This window comes from Siphateles boraxobius, unplaced genomic scaffold (assembly GCF_051911475.1).
Source record: "Siphateles boraxobius isolate OS27281-9 unplaced genomic scaffold, OSU_SipBor_1 33, whole genome shotgun sequence".
Taxonomy (NCBI): domain Eukaryota; kingdom Metazoa; phylum Chordata; class Actinopteri; order Cypriniformes; family Leuciscidae; genus Siphateles; species Siphateles boraxobius.
The window spans coordinates 4970449-4990236 of NW_027508953.1; the positions used below are offsets into that span (position 1 = coordinate 4970449).

At 37.9% G+C, this 19788-nt stretch overlaps 1 protein-coding gene across 3 annotated transcripts in view; it reads right to left on the reverse strand.

Annotated features, from left to right (window-relative positions):
* Positions 1-9061, reverse strand: part of pvrl2l (PVR cell adhesion molecule related 2 like) — a 144783-nt gene extending 135722 nt beyond the window's left edge. The window contains exon 1 of one of the 3 annotated variants that reach the window (XM_077195008.1): positions 8711-9061. In XM_077195008.1, the coding sequence (XP_077051123.1) occupies positions 8711-8774 (64 nt within the window). In that variant the 5' untranslated portion in view covers positions 8775-9061. The remainder of the gene's footprint in view (positions 1-8710) is intronic. The other 2 variants (XM_077195010.1, XM_077195009.1) reach the window with 2 other exon arrangements.
* Between the last annotated feature and the right edge of the window lie 10727 nt (positions 9062-19788).

Below are 19788 nucleotides of genomic sequence, written 5' to 3' on the forward strand. Positions count from 1 at the left end.
ACCATGAGGTTTTGCCTGACAGACAGAAAGCTATCGGATGAAAGCAACAGGGAAAATGAGAGTGCCAATCTTTGCGAGACACCTCACATAGGACGGAAAATGAGAAGTGAGATTAAATGGAGAACAAATGGAGACTTTGACTTCACGGGAGACATCGGAGACGTTCTCTTGCAGAAACGTCAACTATACGCTGATTTCACGCAGCCGCCATTTTGAAATCGAAAGCGAGGCTCCGGTGGGAAGAACCTCGGAAGTACAGATAGACAACAATGCCTTGGACTACCAACCTGAAGCTGCTGCCGCGATTTACACTATTGGATGTTAATATCCAATATAGGATATGTAGATATGGTTCGTTCCTGCTTCTTTTTTTACGTTCTGAATTGTATATTATTTTTTTATTTTTTTATAAATGAATTTCACTGTATATAGTCTAAAGTATGAAAGAAATGTATGTACATTTTTAGAATAACTAATTTCTACATTAAACACAACAATAAGCCATCGCATTCGCGACTCTCCTATGATTAAAAGCTACACTTCCGGTTTTCTTCCCACCGGAGCGATTTCAAAATGGCGGCTGCGTGAAATCAGCGTATAGCTCTATAAAGATGTGTTTTGCATGTGTGCTTTTTAATATTCCATCTGAATCAAAATGCATCTGTTTTTCTCACATAACCTGTGTAAAGATTATGGAGCATTTACCTGCTGTTGTTCAGCAAACTCAGACACGCGTCCTTTGAGAAATCTATTCACGTCTGGAATAGGAAAGTCTGTGTTTGTGGGGTATTTTTTTAACCTTAGTTGGACAGCAAAGCTGAATTTCTTATTTCGCTGCTTAGTATACCTTCAACATGGATTCTGACCCTTTTACCGACTCTCTGGGTAAGATAACAGTTTGTGGATCAAGTTCCATTAGCATCTTGATCAGGGCTCAACAATAATAGAAAAGGTTTTTTGAAACTTGCACGAATGACTTGGTATAGTAGCATTAGAAAGAATGGGTTGAAAATTATGAACCAATTTAGTAATGTTTTGCCATGTATGCCATCATTTAGCAGCAACAAAGTAATAAAAGAAATTGTAGGAAACAACCTTGAACATTTGATGAAAAAGAAATGTGCAAAATATAATAATACTAATACAATTAATAATAAACCATTTAAATAATTAAAATAAATATTAAATAATAATATATAACACATCAAAATACAAAAGAAATTTAAATGAATGAAAGTACCTTACAATGTGAACTACAGGCAATCAGGAAAAAAAAAACCTTACTGCTGAGCCTAGCTGATATTATTTCCCCCAAATATACATAATATATTATATATTTGAATGTTGTTTACTTCAATGGGCTTTAGATGCACATCCAGAGCACATTATGACCTTCATTGCCTACATCCAAAAAAAAATCTGATTCCATCTGAATCAGTTCATAAAAATCAGACATCTGATGTTAATAATTATAACTCAAGCATCATTTGGAAAACTTATCTATCTCATTGGAATAGTGTATATGTGATTAGATTTGCAAAGGCACCAGGTCTGCAACCAAAAATTAAACATTTTATCAAATTATTGGTTTTATGCATTTCACGTGTACTTTTATAGCCTTACAATCTATAATATGCCAACAACTTTAGTTTTACTTATCTACATCTGAGACATATTGTACATTTACACGACAACGATGTACTAAAAACTGAAGTTTTCCTTCGCATTTTTTCACAGATGACACCATTGTCAAAACGATCCCGTTCACGCGGATCCGTGAAAACAACTACAAATGCTGTAATATACATGCCAGGCCAGTAGTTGGCGATGTCACTTTGTAAAGAAACCCTACGCACCTATAGACTGAACACGTAATGCACTTGACATCGCGGTTTTCACAAATTCGCATTTTTGTAATTTATATGGAGATAACGGTATCGTTTTCCAAAACGGCCACCAAAACGCCGTTGTCGTGTAAATGAACGGCCAAAAGGCATAAAAAGTTGTTCGTTATTTGTTGAAAACGATGTCATGTAAACCGCACATAACTGGGAACTCCTGAACTATAAAAAAACAAAACATAAGAAATAAGATTTTCTTCAGCGTGTGTCTTCGCACATAAGCCTGTATGTTCTCTATATTTTCAAGAACGTAGGTGTGCCTGGAAGTGGACAAAATGCTTGTGAAAAAAAAAGCTCCTGTGTGCTTGAGGAGATTGTGAAGCAATGGCTGGATATCTTGCAATTCCACTCTCAGTATCCAAACAAGCGTGATTCTGTAAACTGCAATTCTACAGTCTGCAGAAGCCCGTCTGCTCCTGCTACGTTACAAAAATCTCTTTCAGCTATTTCCATCGCTACAAAAAGCTGAACAAATTGCTAGTGCTATATAACCGCCAAGTCAGCTGGAATTAAAAAGCAAAAAGACAGGACGACTAAGTCAAAGGCATCACAGTCAGCCGCTCAAATAAACATTTATGAAAATTCCCCACGGAAGTCATTTTCCCTTACATCATGACTGGAGGTCCATACAATCCTCAAGAAGCATTAGCCTTTCACCCTTCAACCAGCTTTGGATGGCAGCAACTCCAAAAAGTCTCTCCAGGGTTCAAGTTTTCAGCTTAAGACATGCCTGCCATCTCAATTCACAGAAAAACAGGAAATAAAACGTATTTATTTATTCTGTTTTGTTTTCACCGAAAGTCTTAGTATAACAGATCTGGTTGGAAGTCACTTTCCATCACCCTGATTATCACCCAAGGGACTCAAAATATTAAAAACTGAGCAAAATAATATCCTCTTCTGCATCTAAATTGCTCCTATGGTCGTTTCTCTACTTCTTTTTGAGTTGCTTTTAAATTAACAAAATTGACACGATTTACTTTCTTAATACATGCTCATAGTCTTACTGTCGACAGTTCATCGGTGCATGTTTTTTCTGAAAACAACATGTTCATCTCCATAATCTTTCATCAAATTGTGACAACTAGCACAATCCAATCAATTCCCACCTTTTTTTCTCATTAAATATAGTTTCATTCAAAAATATCACATCATGTAAGTAAAATGGGTTGCAAACACACTTGTCTACTTAAAAAAAAGGCTTTTAATCAAAAACATTCCAGTGCTAGAATTGAAGGCTAACTCAAGATTTAATAGCAAATTGCAATTGACATGGTCTTAAACTTTTCTTTTCTCATACAAAGCAGAGGATGAGAAAATTAGATCCTATAAGCCTTCATTTTTAAATGACACAAATTCATAGTTAGTAATGAGGTTAAAACAGCTGTAAATTACAGAGGTCTGCTGAGGTGAAAGTGTGGTTTCTATTAAAAAGGTAGATTAAGCACATGAAGACATACACACACATTCGCATGCGTTTCGGCACAATTAAAAGCAGCGTGCTAACGACGTGGGGCTAAGAAAGTCAATCAAGCAGAGAGCTTCTGAAGAAGATCAGTCGTAATTAAGGCAATTTCAGCTCCGCCCTCATGAGGATCTCAATGAATCAGTGTAGTTTGTGCTAGCTCAGGCAAAGGCTGTTAACACGTAAAGCCCATCACCGATCCATCGGATGGATGGAGGGCCGGCTAACCTTCATGTATGGACACGTTAAGCTAATAAAAGTCAGAGATTTTAATATGCACTCATATTTCTCATCAGATTCTTCCAAGATGAAATTACCCTTGGTAGTCTATGCTATCCACATTAATTTGATAGCTCTACGCTCAATTATTTAAATGTTTCTTCTAGAACTCCTATGAGCAATAAAAACAAACATAAATGAGAGGTTCCCACTTACATGAAACATAAATGAGAACTCCATTTAGTCTTCTCAGTTATGAAAGAGCAACATTTATGTGCTTAATCCACCACAAAAACATCTGACAGATGAAAGGACAGCTAACATGCATTTTAAGACACGTTAAGCTGCAAAGAACTAGATTTTCAATTTTCACTTGCACAGCAACAATCAAAAGTGCTAATGCTTGAAGTAAGTTTAGGTTTAGGCTTTGGACCTGTGCAAATAAAAGGCCATAACTAAGGTTGTCAAACGTACCAGTCCAGCACTACAGTACGAGTCAGTCCTAAAAAAGCGTGTTTTTACAACCGTTGAGCATTGTAAATCACAATCCTATCTGTTGAGCGCGTGAAAGCAATGGCCTATCAGAAGGGCTAGTCAGTAAGCTAGTCAGAATCCGCTTAACAGCTGAAAGCTCACAAGGTTTTGTTTTGTTCAAAGTGAGCCACACGCTTGTGAATTCTTTCATTGTATCAAACAAAGTGTAAACACAACACAATTAGTACATCTTTTTTATTTGAACGTTTTCACAAGTTTTCGCAAGAGTGCAGAATTAAGTGAGCTTGTGCTTTAGAGATTGGGAGCCTAATGCCTGGCTGACACTGCAGGAGTTTGATGGCCGATCTATGCCCGATTTCCCCCTCCCGAGAATCGGAGAAAATATCTTCTCAAGGACCTCGATCGGCTCCGATGTTTGGCGCAGATTATCCTGTAATGTGAGGCGTTCACAGCACGAATCTTGCACCTCCCGATCTGCTTCCACACAAATCGGGCTCGCCCCGATCATTTCAAACATGTTTGAGATTTATCAGAATGAGCAAGATTGTGATTAGGTCAGTACTGTCACAATAGCCAAGAAGAAACAAGTAGGGCTGTCGTGGTGAAGGAATTTTCATTGAGGTAATTTTGAGTGACTCAACAGCATGATATGCGGTATTGTCTTTAATTATTGCTAAATAAATAAGTGTTACGCTGTTGTCAGTAGGCACGAAGACTAGTATATGTTCAGTACATAGACTGTAAAAAAAGATGGACGACTCCCTTTCGCTCTCTTCCATTCGTGAGAAGTGAAGCCGCCAGTGTCCCGATATGGCGCTGACATCTTGGTACTTGAGTCTGCGCAGTTGCGATCTCGGGACAAGACCTGCGCAGTAGTGAGCAGGAAGTAAAGCAGCGAAATCAACGCCTTTTTAAAAAAAACTCCTGTAGTGTGAGCCAGGCATAAGTGATTATAAAGGGAGGCTTACCCATTCACAATCTGATACAAGTTTAGTTTTTCATGCTGCTAAGTACACTGTAAGGTTTCTGGATGCCGGAGCCTCTACGCTATAGACTACGCGTTTCATTTATACTTCTGCGTCGTTGTCCACGTTGACGCGCAATTACACATGCAGAGGGAGCTTGTGAAACCCGAGGGAGCAGTTCTGACAGGCCAATCACAGCGCTTGCATCCGCATAGAATTGACGCGTTGTTACATTTTTGGAGAGGTGCACGTCAGGGTACGCCGAAGGGTGTGCGCTACACACAGCCTACAACGTAGCTACGGCGGGAGGTCGACCCAGAACTATAAATTGGGCTTAACTCAGAAGACTTGGATTAAACTGCTTGATTCATGTGGATTTATTTTAATATCTCTTTATGAACATTGTGAAGCATCAGAAGCTTTGGGTGAATAGACCTTCAATGGAAAGACAGAAGTCTTTCAAATTTCATAAAAAATATCTTCATTTGTGTTTTGAAGATGAAGTAAGTCTTACGGGTTTGGAACGACATGAGAGTGAGTAATTAATGACAGAATTTTCATTTTTGGTTGAACTATCCCTTTAAGTTAAAACAAATCCTAATCAAAATGTTTGAGGTACATCAATGCAGCACAGTCGAGAGATGGCAGTCGCTCTTTGCTTAAAGGATTGATAAAGATAAAGGCATTGAAAGTTTTAAAGAGAGTGGAAAAACCCTTTGATATGAGCCCAGGGTCACGGAAATGGCTGATCTCAGAGCCCACACACAAAAATCCCTCTCTTTAACCTTCATTTTATTAAGCACAGTGGTGGGTGATAAAAAGGCATGGCTGGCCTCCAGGAGTCCTCCGGCCTTTACTAACGGCACCGTATGACCACATCAGTGCTGAGCGGCAGAGGAGGACAACAAGTGAGAAAAAAAAGAGGGAGACGGGAGAGTCAGAGACTGAGACTGGGAGACTGAGAGTATCTCTTTTACGCCATGAGACAAACACATAAATCGGGAGACGGACGGAGACAAAGAACAGATTTTCCATCTGTTATGCGGCAACATCTGATTCCCCATTTACGACTGCAGCATATTTTACAGTCCAGCGTGCAAGATTGCAGCTATCAAACAATTTTGGGGTTTTGTATGCTCTGGAACTCACTCATTTCCAATATATAATCTACATTACAAAAGAGACCTTGGAAATGGCTTCTAGATAGTGGGGCCACAATAAAGTGTAAACCATGTGAGGCGGAGGAAAATTGAGGACAGAAGGGGAAACTTTTTTGTCAACACACTCCGAGAAAAACGCTCTCCTGTGCACTCCAGACACTCATAAACAATGGAAGAAAAAGGGACAGAGGGTCTTATAGGCGACCAATCACTAAAGCCACCAGAACAAAGGCTTGAGACAGAGCTCTGTATGCACACTGGGAGAAAAAAAAGGAGGGGTGCGGGGAAAGGGCACTTATTCAAAGGCTAGCAATTTTAGTCCCTTGCATGCTCAATGTGGGTGTGGGTGAGAGTCAGAAAGAAAGACAGAGAAAGGTTGCTTGTGAAGGTGTTAGTTTCATTCTACGCTCTATTTTGGACAATGCAGACACTGAGGTTTTTTGTTCTTGGAAACCTGTTGGCATAGATAGAAGCCTATTGTTCAGCGGGAAGAAAAAAGGAATACAGATAAATTATCATGCCTTTGTGAGGGAGTTGCTCTTTGCCGCCGCTCTGACATTTGTTGCTTCTGACAGTAATAGAACACCAAAGGGAACCAATAAGAAAAGTATCTACTTCCATTTGTCGTGCTTCCCTGATCCCAAACTGAATTAAACACTCGGCAATAATGTTTTAAACTTCCCTCAAAGACTTTAAAACAAGATGGATGCCATCAGATCCCCAATGAAAAGGGGTCTCCATGACAACTGCGAGGAACCTTAACCTCACCCCTGAAGATCCCCTTTGAGAACTAATATACAAACCTTTGACATGTACCAACAAGATTAATGGGCAGCCAGAAGTTTTGTGTTCATCCTGAGGTGTAAAATGCCTTATCCCACGAAGAAATTAATAGAGGCGAACCCCAGAGTGTACCCACACGAGATGAGAGGCACTGAAATCTTGGCATGACTAATTGTGGTGCCAAGATTCATCCATCCAAAACTCATTTATCCAACGGCCAAGATGCTCGTCTTATTTCTTGTGAAATATGTGCACAGGGAACACTTCATTTACAGTCACCCGTTGCCAGCATCTCTAGTCTAATAGCCCTACCCATGTACCCGAAAAGCCAAGCGACCACTATAAGAGTGAAGCTAATATTGTATGGGACTAGTATTCGATAAAATACTCTGGATTAAAGTTAACTAAGTGCGCACTTGTTTGAAACCTGCCCGACCAGTTGACAGGTGTGCATACTGTCCCAACAAGTGGGTGATCAGCAATGAGACGCAGCCAATGAAACAGCGAGACTGAAAACAAGCATGCAAAAGTCATCCATATTTGTGGCATTTAAGTGCTGTTCATACCAAGGACGATAACACCACAGAGAAACATATGTTGGAATCACTTTCAGAATTTTTTTCAGCTGATTAACAATAAAAACATTGACAGCCAATCAGAATGCTTGAGAATTTAAATTGGCAGACAACAAAACTGCAACATGCGCTTATAATAATCAGAATGTTATCGTCTGTTGGTGTTGACGTGTCATCATTATAGTTATTGTTATGTTAACAGGCTTTTATTCTATATTTTTCCTTTTTATCTTTTTTATTTTATTTGTGCAAATCATTTTAAAAAACACATCCTGTAGTTGACGCACCTGCAGTTAGTAGTGTAAAGTTTACACTGCATTGACAACACAACACACAACATGAAACTTGAGTCTTTAAATATGTGCAGAGCTTCAGTCCTGCAGTATAGCCTCGGCTCATACAGAACCGCAGACATGTCTCTCCTTATCAGGGGAAACCAGCCCCTCTGAGACGCCATCAAATCACTGTAATGTTCAAACCACCAGGGAAGAAATGTCTAGGACCATCACCACTAGCAAGACTAGTGTGACAAACAAGGGGAACAGTAACTTAAAATGCAATTTTATAGCAGTGGTATCTCAAAATAACAGAAGACTTACATAAAATTGAGACATCATTGCATTTTATAAGGTTACAGTCAGCAACAAAGACTTGTCATAAACCTGTTAACAACTAAAGTGTTAACAACTAAACCCTGTTGCATTTCTTACCTCAAATATACATTATAATACATATAACAAAAGATATATAGATGTAAAAGTTTCAAACTGCAAAGCATGTGATTAAGTATGACATTACAATTACACCTGCTGTCTTCCAGCCTTAGAAGAAAACAAACTGATCACGACAGGCCACACCTTGCGTAACATGGAGTACGAGACAAGGGATACGGGTTACGGTCAGTGGCTTTTATTAAGTTGAACAGGATAACCCAGATAAGCAGGTAAGCCGTAGAAATCAGCGCGCGCAAGCGTAACACATGCGTGCAACTTGCATATCAATACACTTGGGACGGGCGACTTCATGTTAAGCGCCCACTAGAGGTAAACATCATGCAAATTGCCTATAGGTAGTTACAGTTTCGAAATAACAAGAGACCGGTTGAGCAGTAAAAAAAATGAACCCACAAGTTACTGAGTCACATTACCTTGGCTGGACAGAAGACACGCGCCAAGAATCAGGCAACAGTTAATCATCGTAAAGTCGCTCATTCCGCTCTTGTCCGCGGGAGGTTAAACAAATCCTGAAAACTTTAGCATAAAATCTCTTTCACTTTGCGAAGCGAACCGGAGGCGGTGTGTTGAGGCTCGTCAGGTCGGAATCTCAGCTCCAACTGCTAGTAAAGCCCGGAGTGTGTGTGCAGGTATGTTATTATGCTCGTGATGGTGCCGTTGAGTCCTTCTTCTGCCTGACGAGACTAGCTCACTTGTTCAGTCGCGAGCGCGAGAGCGCTACAGATGGAATTGGTCGTGATGTCATCGTCGCGTCACGTCATAGTGGGAATGGAAGGGCATTGAAGTTTAGAACTTGTGGATTGGGTTCCTGAGACACCATTAAAGCGTATAATCTAGATATTCTGGTTTTCCGCTTCAAAGTAGTCTACTGTTTTGTTTGAGATTGCAATCAGAATGCGAAATTAACTGGGAATTTAGACAAAAATCCCCCTGTGGTAGGTTAAATTCCTCTGGGTTTTTACCTAACATTTGACGTTGTGTAATTTAAAACATTCTACAGCACTATTTTGATTCGAAATAGTAAATCTAATTAGATATTAAAGTTTGTGACAGTAAACAACCATCTAACAAAGAACCATCGACTATGTAAAAATATAGCCTATTCTAACAGATATGAGACTCTAGAGCGTTTCCTGACATCATTGTATCACTTGAAGATTTATTTCAGTTCATATTAAGTGACAAATAAACGACACGCTGCTTTATGTTCTTCAAAATATGCCCTCGTAAACGGTGAATGATGAAAATAAATGATTCTGGAATTCAATTTCAATGGGGCGACTATTAAATTCCATAATAATAAAGTTAATTTCCCACACTGGCAAAATTGTCAGACAATATAAATCAGGCGACTTGGCTGTTTTTGCATGCTCTAGTAGTAGAATCTGAACTTGTAAGTTAAAATATTTTAACTCATATTGGCGGACTTTCTTCATACTTACACGGACGCCCATAACCACCGTTGATTGACAGTCAAAACAATGCGATTTATTCAAATAAGGAGGAATGAAGGACAGGATTGATGAATTCAGTTCTCTTCTCCTCTGGGAATGGCCTGCATACTAATCAGTGACCTCGCTCTGCCATCTATTGACTACTCTGTGAAATTACGCGCTCGCATTCATTAGCATGCAGAGCGCGGAAGATTTCTGTCAAATGAAATACCGCGTCCCCTCGATTATGCATAAGCGGTTGCTTGCGTATACGTTTATAGTTTTAACTAGAAGTTCGACAAGGTAAACTTTGATGTTAGCTGACAAAGTCTTGCCTCGCAACTTGAAAAACTTAAAAAGCTGCTAAGTTTGAAGGTTGGATAGGCCATGTGCACTTTGACTACTTGAAATACCTCAAGAAATCATTGAAAGGCACCGTTTTTTTATTTATTTTCTGTTTCCTGTTGAAACCTACTCATTTCAGAGACCATTTGATTGGACAAAAATCTGATATCCAAATGCACATACAGTATATAGGCCTATCTGCTAGCTAATTGTGTGAACAGCTAGGAGTGTATTAGCAAATGGATGACCGACCTCATGGCTAATAGACATAGACTAAAAGCCACACATTTTCACTGAAAAAGAAGGCCTCTTGCAGGTGTTTAATTAGAGTAGGAACTAATGCTGCATTTGAGACTACTAAAAAAATGTCCATCTTACTTGAAATAACCACTGGATCTGGACTTAAGTGGGTATGTTTACATAATTTCCATCAATTGGAATGAATCCAATCCAATTTGACAATCTGAAAGTTCTGTTTATGAACCCTACACGTTGTAATCCGATATACTTTTTGTACATTAGTCTAAAGTATTCTGAACAGTTATCCAGCGTATGTGCAGTGCTGTAAAGAAATGTATGATTAATAAGTTACGACAACATGTTTTTACATTGATTTAACTCATCAAAATAAGTTAAGCAATTTTCAACTTTTTTTAATAAGTTATACAAGATTCAACTATTTTTTTTACGTCAGTTTAATGCAATTTAAGTTGAAATGACTTTAACATCAAAGTTGATTGAACCTAAAAATTTAAGGCAGCAACTTTTTTCATGGTCATGTTTGGAACCAGAGAACTAGATAATGTCACCGGAGCTACCGCAAGCATAATTGGTGTTTTTGGCTTAACGTCATTAGAGCTAGAATGTATTTAGTAAATATTGACCACTGACTAGTTCATACGACTTGAGACATTATAAACATACACACATTCATAAGACATGACAAGTATGTAAACACATCACAACACTGCGCATGTTCAGAAGGTATTTTTGTATACGATTGAGAAAATAGTTGGATTCATGCCTTAACATGATTTTTTGTTTCCCGTTGATCAGATTATTTCAGGTCTACACCATCCCCTTCAATCCAATTGAAATTTCATTCAGATCAAGCTCAATCAAATTTGATTGAGGTGTTTACGTGAAGGATTTTCAGTCAGATTGAGCCATCAATTCATTTATAAACAGATCATTTGGGTGCATGTAAGCATAGTGTGATGCATCTTTTCCAAAATGGTGGTGACAAAAGTAACATCCCATTAGTTATTTTCAAATGTTAATGAAAATCCAACAGTATCCTGGTAAGTGACATTTTGAATGTAATAATATTTGTTAATTGTGATTTATTGAAGCAGTCCTAAATGACATTGTATCATTTTGACATCTTCATTATAGGGTCAAAGGCAATTCGGCATGCTCAAAGTCTAGTGCAACCTCACACACTAAAAATAAAGGTTGTTTATTGGCATTCGATGATTCCATGAAGAACAATTAACATGGATCTTTTCCATTCGACAAAAGGTTCTTTATAGTGTAAAATAGTTCTTTATATTTTCAAAATGTTCTTTACACTAATAAAAAGAATGTCTCTTTTCAGAACTGTTCACTGAAAGGTTCTTTGGGAAACCAAAAATCTTTCTTCTGTGGCATCGCTGCAAAAAAACAGCAAAAAAAGGGACATTCAGGTGTTTTCGAGAAACCTGACAAAGCTGTGTTAAAATGGGCCATTGAACTACATCAAATTAAAATTTCTTATAAATAGGTAGATAATTTCGGTAGAGCTGCATATGCCAGTTCCACGTCTTAATACAAATAATCATTTCCTTCTGGAAATTACCACTATTAAAATCCTCGGGTACACCATTAGCAGCTTTTCTAGGAGTGTCCATTTACTGAGAGTGCCTTAAGGTCAAATGTAAATGCTGATATATTAAGAGTCCTGTGAACTAAGAGTGGCATATTGTCAGTGGGAGTGGGCTATAAATTCATCTTAAATTAATGACCTTCATATGCACTTTTTAACCACCCCAGAACATTCAGTAAGATTCCTGATTATATTGTTACCTAACAGCACTCACCCCCTCTCTCACAGATGCATCCTTAATATAGCTGAGTCATGGTCAGACTGCACACAGGAAAAAAGCAATTGAATCCTATTAGAATCTGTCTATTTTCCCCCACTTGGTACTGGGTGTTCAATTGCGGTTGACGATGTGTATCTCATCTCGGCCAAAAAATAGCTTGAATTGCCGCTCACCAGGCCAAACGCTTCTAACGACCACTGACAGTTTGGCACTAATGATACGTTTTCAAGCATTCAATGTCATTGTCTCCAACATACTGTCCTAACCAGAGGTCCAGTAGGATGGCAAAATGTCCAAATCTGACAACCCTTTTAAAAAATGGCCTGAAACCTCCTTCACACTCGCATACTTTGCCCTCCATCCGAGCTTTCTGAAGGATTGTCCCTTAGCTCGGCCCAGCAGGCTCAGATTGATTAAGCTTGGTGGCTGCTTTAATGTGATCATGTATCAGTTGCCTGTCGACACCTTTACCGGCATAACTCTCCGTCTCGGACGGACTGATTAATACACTGAAGTGTCCATCCCCCTTCCTTACTGTTGCCTTATTTTTCTATTCTCCTCAGGTCTCGATCCGGTTACCTTCTGCCCCTCATTATTACAGTAGATCTTAAAGCTCCATTAAACTGGCCCAGCTAAGTGTTGCTCTGTTAATGACGCACCAAAGGGCTGCTGATAATACGCTATGATTAAACACATTAAAGGGCCGAGCGGGCTACCACCCCACAGCAGGGTTCTTGTACGTTCTGCGTACATACTCACTAAAATGTCTCAGTTCATTTGCCTCAAATGTCTCATTTCTCAGGTTTTCTTAAAGGCATAGTTCACCCCAAAATGCTGATTTCAAGCTACAAAAAGGATGCAAAAGCATGATAGGCCGTGTTTACACCTGGTATTAAGATGCGGTTTGGTCGATCGGATCACAAGTAGACAAAGCAGACACATAGAGAGAGTACTGGGGTCTTATGGGTGGTTACCCTGCACGCTTAATAAACAAACTACAGCTAGTTCAAAACGCAGCCGCTAGAGTTCTTACCAGAACCAGGAAGTACAACCATATTAGCCCGGTTCTGTCAACACTGCATTGGCTCCCTATTAAACATTGAATAAATTTTAAAATATTGCTGATTACTTACAAAGCACTAAATGGTTTAGCTCCCCAGTACTTGAGCAAGCTCTTAACGCATTATAGTCCTACACGTCTATTGCGATCTCAAAGTTCTTGCCAGTTGATAATACCTAGAATATCTAAATCGACTGCTGGCGGTAGATACTTTTCCTATTTAGCACCAAAACTTTGGAACAATCTTCCTAACATTGTCCGGGAAGCAGACACAGTCTGTCAGTTCAAAGCTAGACTAAAAACACATCTCTTTGACCTAGCATTCACATAACACTCTATAGACTTCTATAATTCAATATTAGGCTGCTTAGATTAGGTCAGCCGGAACTGGGAACACTTCCCTTAAATCCTGATGTACTCGTTACATCATAAGAAGAATGGCATCTACGCTAATTTTAGTGTCTTTGTTTATCCCAAGGTTTTCCCGCAGCCTGCCGGATCCAGGCCGTTTCCAGATCTGACGAAGGACTTTCGCCTGGACCTGATGACAATGCAGTGCTGAAGTGCCAACTAGCCTCTCCCTATGGAGGATCCCTATACCACTCTACAGATAAAGCGTTGTGGAATTTTTCGGTTCGCGTACCTGCCCAAAGTGATAAGATAAAATGAAATTCTGCATCAAAATTTATAGACAAAACAAGTAGTTTGTTTAGGCATGGTTTGTGAGGAATTACAAACCTGCTCATATATATTCAAACGCACATAACTATAGAATCAATTCTTAATGCGCATGTGAACGCCATCAGCGTCTATCACAGGTTCACGTTTAAAGTCTGTTTAGAGAGAACGGTGTCGTCTTAGCGGCCCCTAATTTAATAACAAATGATCATTTAGACGGAAGTGAATCAATCAAAACTACCTTTAGCTGGAAAAAACATTTTTCAAGAACCACTATAAAACTAAACCAATCTCTGTTACCTTAAAGTATATGTTTATCTCTGTAAAGCTGCTTTGAAACAATCTACATTGTTAAAAGCGCTATATAAATGAGGATGAGAGTAGGCGCCTTTTGTGGCTGTTCGATCGCATTCAACCACATGTGCGTTTACACTACTAAAGCCATCTGGTCGAATGCGTTTTCGACTACCTCTGAAAGTGTTTGAAAGTGGACAAACTCAAAACGTTTTAGACCCCGTTTACACCTGTATTTTGCGTCGTCCACTTATGATCCAACCGAGCAAAACGCATCTTAATACCAGGTTTAAACAGGGCCGTAGAAGTGGTGATAAAAAGAGATGTATGATTCATGAGATGCATGAGAGAAAAAGAGGTATGATTCGTGAACGAATCGTTCATTTGAGTCAAAACTGTTCATTCAGTTCTCAAAACCCTATCTTTCTGATTCATTCATTCTCAAATTGCACTGATTTAGTTCTTGAGTTCAATTCGCTGACTCATTGATCCAGTCTCGACATAAATTTCAGTCTATTTCTCTCTCAAATACATTGAATAAAGTGGAATAGTGCACTATGGGCCACTTCTAATATGATTTTTATTGCTTTTTGTGTTCAAACCTTCAGTCCCCCAAAGAAAATCATACAGGTTTGGAATGCGAAGTAAATTACCCAATTTTAGGTTGAACTATTCCTTTAAGACTTCTTTCATTACATTCCTTTTTAGTGCTCCTTCGCTCCATTTATGCTTATTCACCTCATGATTACTGTGATATCAGGCACTTTGTTTTGCTGCTGGTTTGTGGTTCTTTTCATTAGATCTTTTATGCTTCACTGCAGATTTGTTTAAAATGAGAGTTTTAAGCTATGTGTGTGTGGGAAAAGAAAGCAAGGAAAAAATAGCAAGACAGGCATACAGATATCTTGTCTATAATACTAATAATATCTCAATTTAGCTCAAGATTTCATAGGATTTGCTTGCGGTGTGAAAATAGGAAAAAAGGCGTTGCATATATGTGCTTCTCACACATTTCAATGAATTCTACCCATTCACATCTTTTCACGATGCATCTGTTTGCTCTGTTTCTGTGTGTGTTGAATTGTGTGGCCTTCTTCTCAAGCCACAATGTACTCAGACACGCACACAATGACTGGCTCACTGTGATCGGCTCACATCCTCTCAACACCTCTCCATATATAGAAAATCCTTTGCCTGGGGGACACAAACAACATTTGGAAAAAAAGGATTAAAAGAGCAATAGAGTGAGAAAAAATAGCTGGAGTTGAATGTGTGAAGCAGGAAAGTTGGTATGCTGTTTTTCACTTCCAATGGGACTGTTCTCTCTCATTTTATATATTTATACACTGTGTTTTACATTATGTAATTGAATTGAATTGGCGGGAAATAATATTTCGTCTGTTCTGGATCTTGAGAAAGATATGTTAAAAAGAGTGTAAAATAACATTATACCTTCAAACATGCTCTAGAATGATGTGTATGACCGCTTACTCGTGTCTTGCATATTTTGCAGCATCTAGTGCATGTCGAGGCATTCTAAAAATGCGGCACTCAAGTTCAAACAAGTTCAGCTTTTAGTGTGTTCAACTATGCTTTAAAGGTTCCTCTAATTTTGTTTTGGAGGTCTCCTACAATATATGTACATGCATCAAAGGTCAAAAACACTTTAATTTACTTTTTTTGTACATTGCACATCACCTAATCTATAAAAGAGTCTGAAAACGGTTCGTTTGAAGATTTAGGTTCTCTTAACCCCTCCTTTCTGCAAGCCTACTCTGCTCTGATTGGTCAGATGGCACAGTCTGTTGTGACTGGGTTACCGGTTACAGTGCTTCAGAAAACAAAACGCTTATTACCAAATCTGAATTTCAGCTCCAGATCTTCCTCAGCACTTGATATACTGTGATACGAACAGTAACGTCATTTTATTCCTTATCAATTCCAGCATGAGTCCTTTTGAAGTGCATGCAAAGTGGATTTGCATTCTCAGTGCAGAAAACATGACATAAACCAAAGTTTCCCCATCTTAGCTACATCTTTAAGGGTGGGTCAAAGTAGACATTGTTCAAAAGCAGCCAATGAAGACCATGCAAATTTGTTACATTGTTACAGATATGTAACAGGAAGTGAGACTGGAATTGCTGACGACTGACACTTTGATCTTTATAACTTTGCAAACCTTTTACATTCACAAATAGCTATATTACACACTGCATGAAAGGTTATTTTTGAAAAAGCATAATAGGGGGATTTTCAAAAATGCATTTCTAGACCTTGCTTTTATTTCTCTCTCTCTCTCTCGCTTCACTGACCTGCACCTCGTGTTTTTACCTGCAAAAACGTGTTTTTCAATTCTTTTTCAATGCTATTCTATGTAAACGCGCTAGACTGATGTGTTTGATCTCCGTCTCGCTTATGAAACGTTGCACTAAAAACACGGCTTTCAAGTTAAAAGAAGTTCAACTTTAAAAAAAACACGTCTTGACACCTTGCATTCTCCCCATTCCACTGCCCGTGTCTCATGTTTTTCTGTGTTTACGGACCCTGAGTTGACTCAATTTTAAAGAACTTATTATGCCAAAAAGGTTCTATATAAAGAGAAATGTCTGAATTTATTGCATAATACTTTCATATTTAAGGGTTATTTCATTTTTCTAGTGATAAAACATGTTTACGATCTGATCATAAAATTTAATTAAAATGAAAATGAATTAATTAAAACCTAAATCCATAAAATGATCCCATGGAAAAACTTTAAAGGTTCTATATATGCAGCGCCTGACAGAAGCCTTCAAGGGTACAGAGCCTTTTCTTCTAAGAATGTAGATTGTTTTTGAAAGACCATGAGAATAAAATGTTCAAGTTTCTCCCGTATTGCATCAGATTATAAAACTCATCTCAGATCTAATTAGAAACCATTTGTATGAGTGAATTGAAAAGGCAACCATCTCTGCAGGACTCCATCCGTCAGGTCTGTATGGTAGAGTACATATATACAAAAGCCACTTGAGCATTGAGAGCAAGTCAAATGAAGCTTATACTGACAGATTTTTGTAGACTATAAACCCTGGAGTGCACACAACCTGAGAAAAGCTGGAAAAATACAGTAGACTTTAAGCATCACAACAACCAAAGACTGGTTTCAGATTGCAAAAAAAGTTCTATTGGAAAGGGAGAGAAGATTGCATTTACAGATTCACATCCATAATTTCTGACAAATCTCAAGGAGGCGTGCATGGATAAACAGGAGGAGTTTAAACAAGTGAAAGATTGTGCAGAAGCCGAGCCAAAAGGACTTGAAGCTGTAATCACTGCTGCCCTACACAGTTCTGAATGCTAATGTAATGAGATTTCGGTTTTAAATTTAAAATCAATATTAAAAAAAATGCCTTTCACAAAGTCAGAATGAGACATTGTGTGATGGAAAAGAATCAATTATTCCGAAATACGCCTAATGCTGCAAAGTGAGGCATTTCCTGAGGGCCTTGTCTGTATAACACATTACTCTTCTGATTACTTTTTTGCTTTTTATTTCATTTCCTTTTTGTTTTTCCGTGGAGCCAAATAGCTATTCGTCTTATGCACGCACAAAAACAAATATCTAACATATCAGCCGTCTTTGTCTTGCGTGTAGCTCGTTTCTCACGTCCACATACATTGCGTCTCGCGTCCTGATGTGTTTTTGCAGTCTGAGCAGCACGTAGTTGTTGGTAAATAACATAAAGTGCTGTGTACAGCTGAAGGGAAGGACCGGTTTGATTACAGCCCTGCAGTCTTTATCTACGGAGTGCAGGCACACTTTGACGCAGATGAGAATGGGAATGAGATGGAGGGATTTTGTCATCACAGAGCTGTGGGACGTTTACTTGTCAGCCATGATCTGCTTAGAATGGTGCACGCACACACACATAAATGTTCAGTTCCACTGGTGTGTGTGTGTGTGTGTGTGTGTGTGTGTGTGTGTGTGTGTGTGTGTGTGTGTGTGTGTGTGTGTGTGTGTGTGTGTGTGTGTGTGTGTGTGTGTGTGTGTGTGTGTGTGTGTGTGTGTGTGTGTGATGGAGAGGAAGCAGAGGTCATGTCATTTTTGTCAGTGATGGTCTCACAGTCATCCCGCACATGATTTATTGAAGCAATGTGCTTGTGTTTGCTGAATGAATGTGCACATGACATCAGACTTTGAATACAAAAGACTTGACCATGGAAGAAGTCTGTATGACAGTATATTCCTAATGTTCTGAAGTTATACAATAGTTTTGTAAGAGGAACAGACTCAGAATTTCCTCTCTTTCAGTGCTTGAGTGTAAATTTAGATAGAATTGGCTACAACAAACAGGATGTGAAACTGCTATACAATAGGAATGAGGAAGCAGATTTGACTTTATCGCCATGCAAAGAAAATAATAACTCAAGAAGATATGTAATTAAGCCGTTTAGTGTTTCCATCTGGTAATGGATGTTTGATGCTTTTTGATTCCATTTTGAAGAGTTTGGGGGTAAATGGCATTCTGGGAAAGGAAGCGTTTTCCAAGACTGTCCCAAAGATATTTTACATCCTTATCTCGTAATATTCTGTTATTTTACAATTATTTATATAATTATTTATTTACAGGTTAAATTTATATTGCATTTTAACATATAAATATACAATTATAGGAATTGTTCAATAGGATTTTTAACACATTTGTAAATACATTTTTATAATTATATTTGTATTTATATAATATAAATATTATATTAATTTTTTTATAATTAATAATAGCCTAATACATTTTTTTAAATGTAAGATTTGATAAAAATGTAATTGATATTAATTGTATAGTTATTATTATTATTATAAACTGAATAATTCTATATTTTTAAATTATTTAAATTATATTTATATAATCCATCATTTATAAAATCAATAAAAATGTACGTATATTTTGTATATGTATATGTGTATATATATATATATATATATATATATATATATTGATATATATTGATATATATATATATATTCACTTTATATTAATATATATATATATATATATATATATATATATATATATATATATATATATATATATATATGCTATATATTTATATCAAAAGTATATATAATGTGTAGCATTTCAAATCTTAAATATTAATATCATATTTCTGAAAGTCTGCCATATGTTGTGTTTTTGCAAGTCTTGTGATCGATTGTGACTTTTTGTATGTTTGGAGTTGAATTTGTTTGTGATATTTGAGAGCTTGAGAGGCTCAGTTCCCATTTACTGTGTGCAAAACAACAGCTCAAACATTCATGCATACATCTCTACTACTATTTCCACTAGTGATAGAAAATCATAGTTTTAGAACGACATTATGGTGAGTAAATGATGACAATTTTCATTTCTGGATAAACGATCCATATAAGAGTTACATACTGACAAACGGGGGCTATTATATCTTTGATGAGCTGCAATGAGCCAAATTTAGCATTGATTTCTGCATCCAAACTTACTGGAGCAACAGCAGAGAGGTTTAATTTAGTGTGAACACCATCCAATCTACAACACTGAAAGAGTTCTTCTGCTGAAGTTCACTCTCTATATGTGTCACAGCGGTTC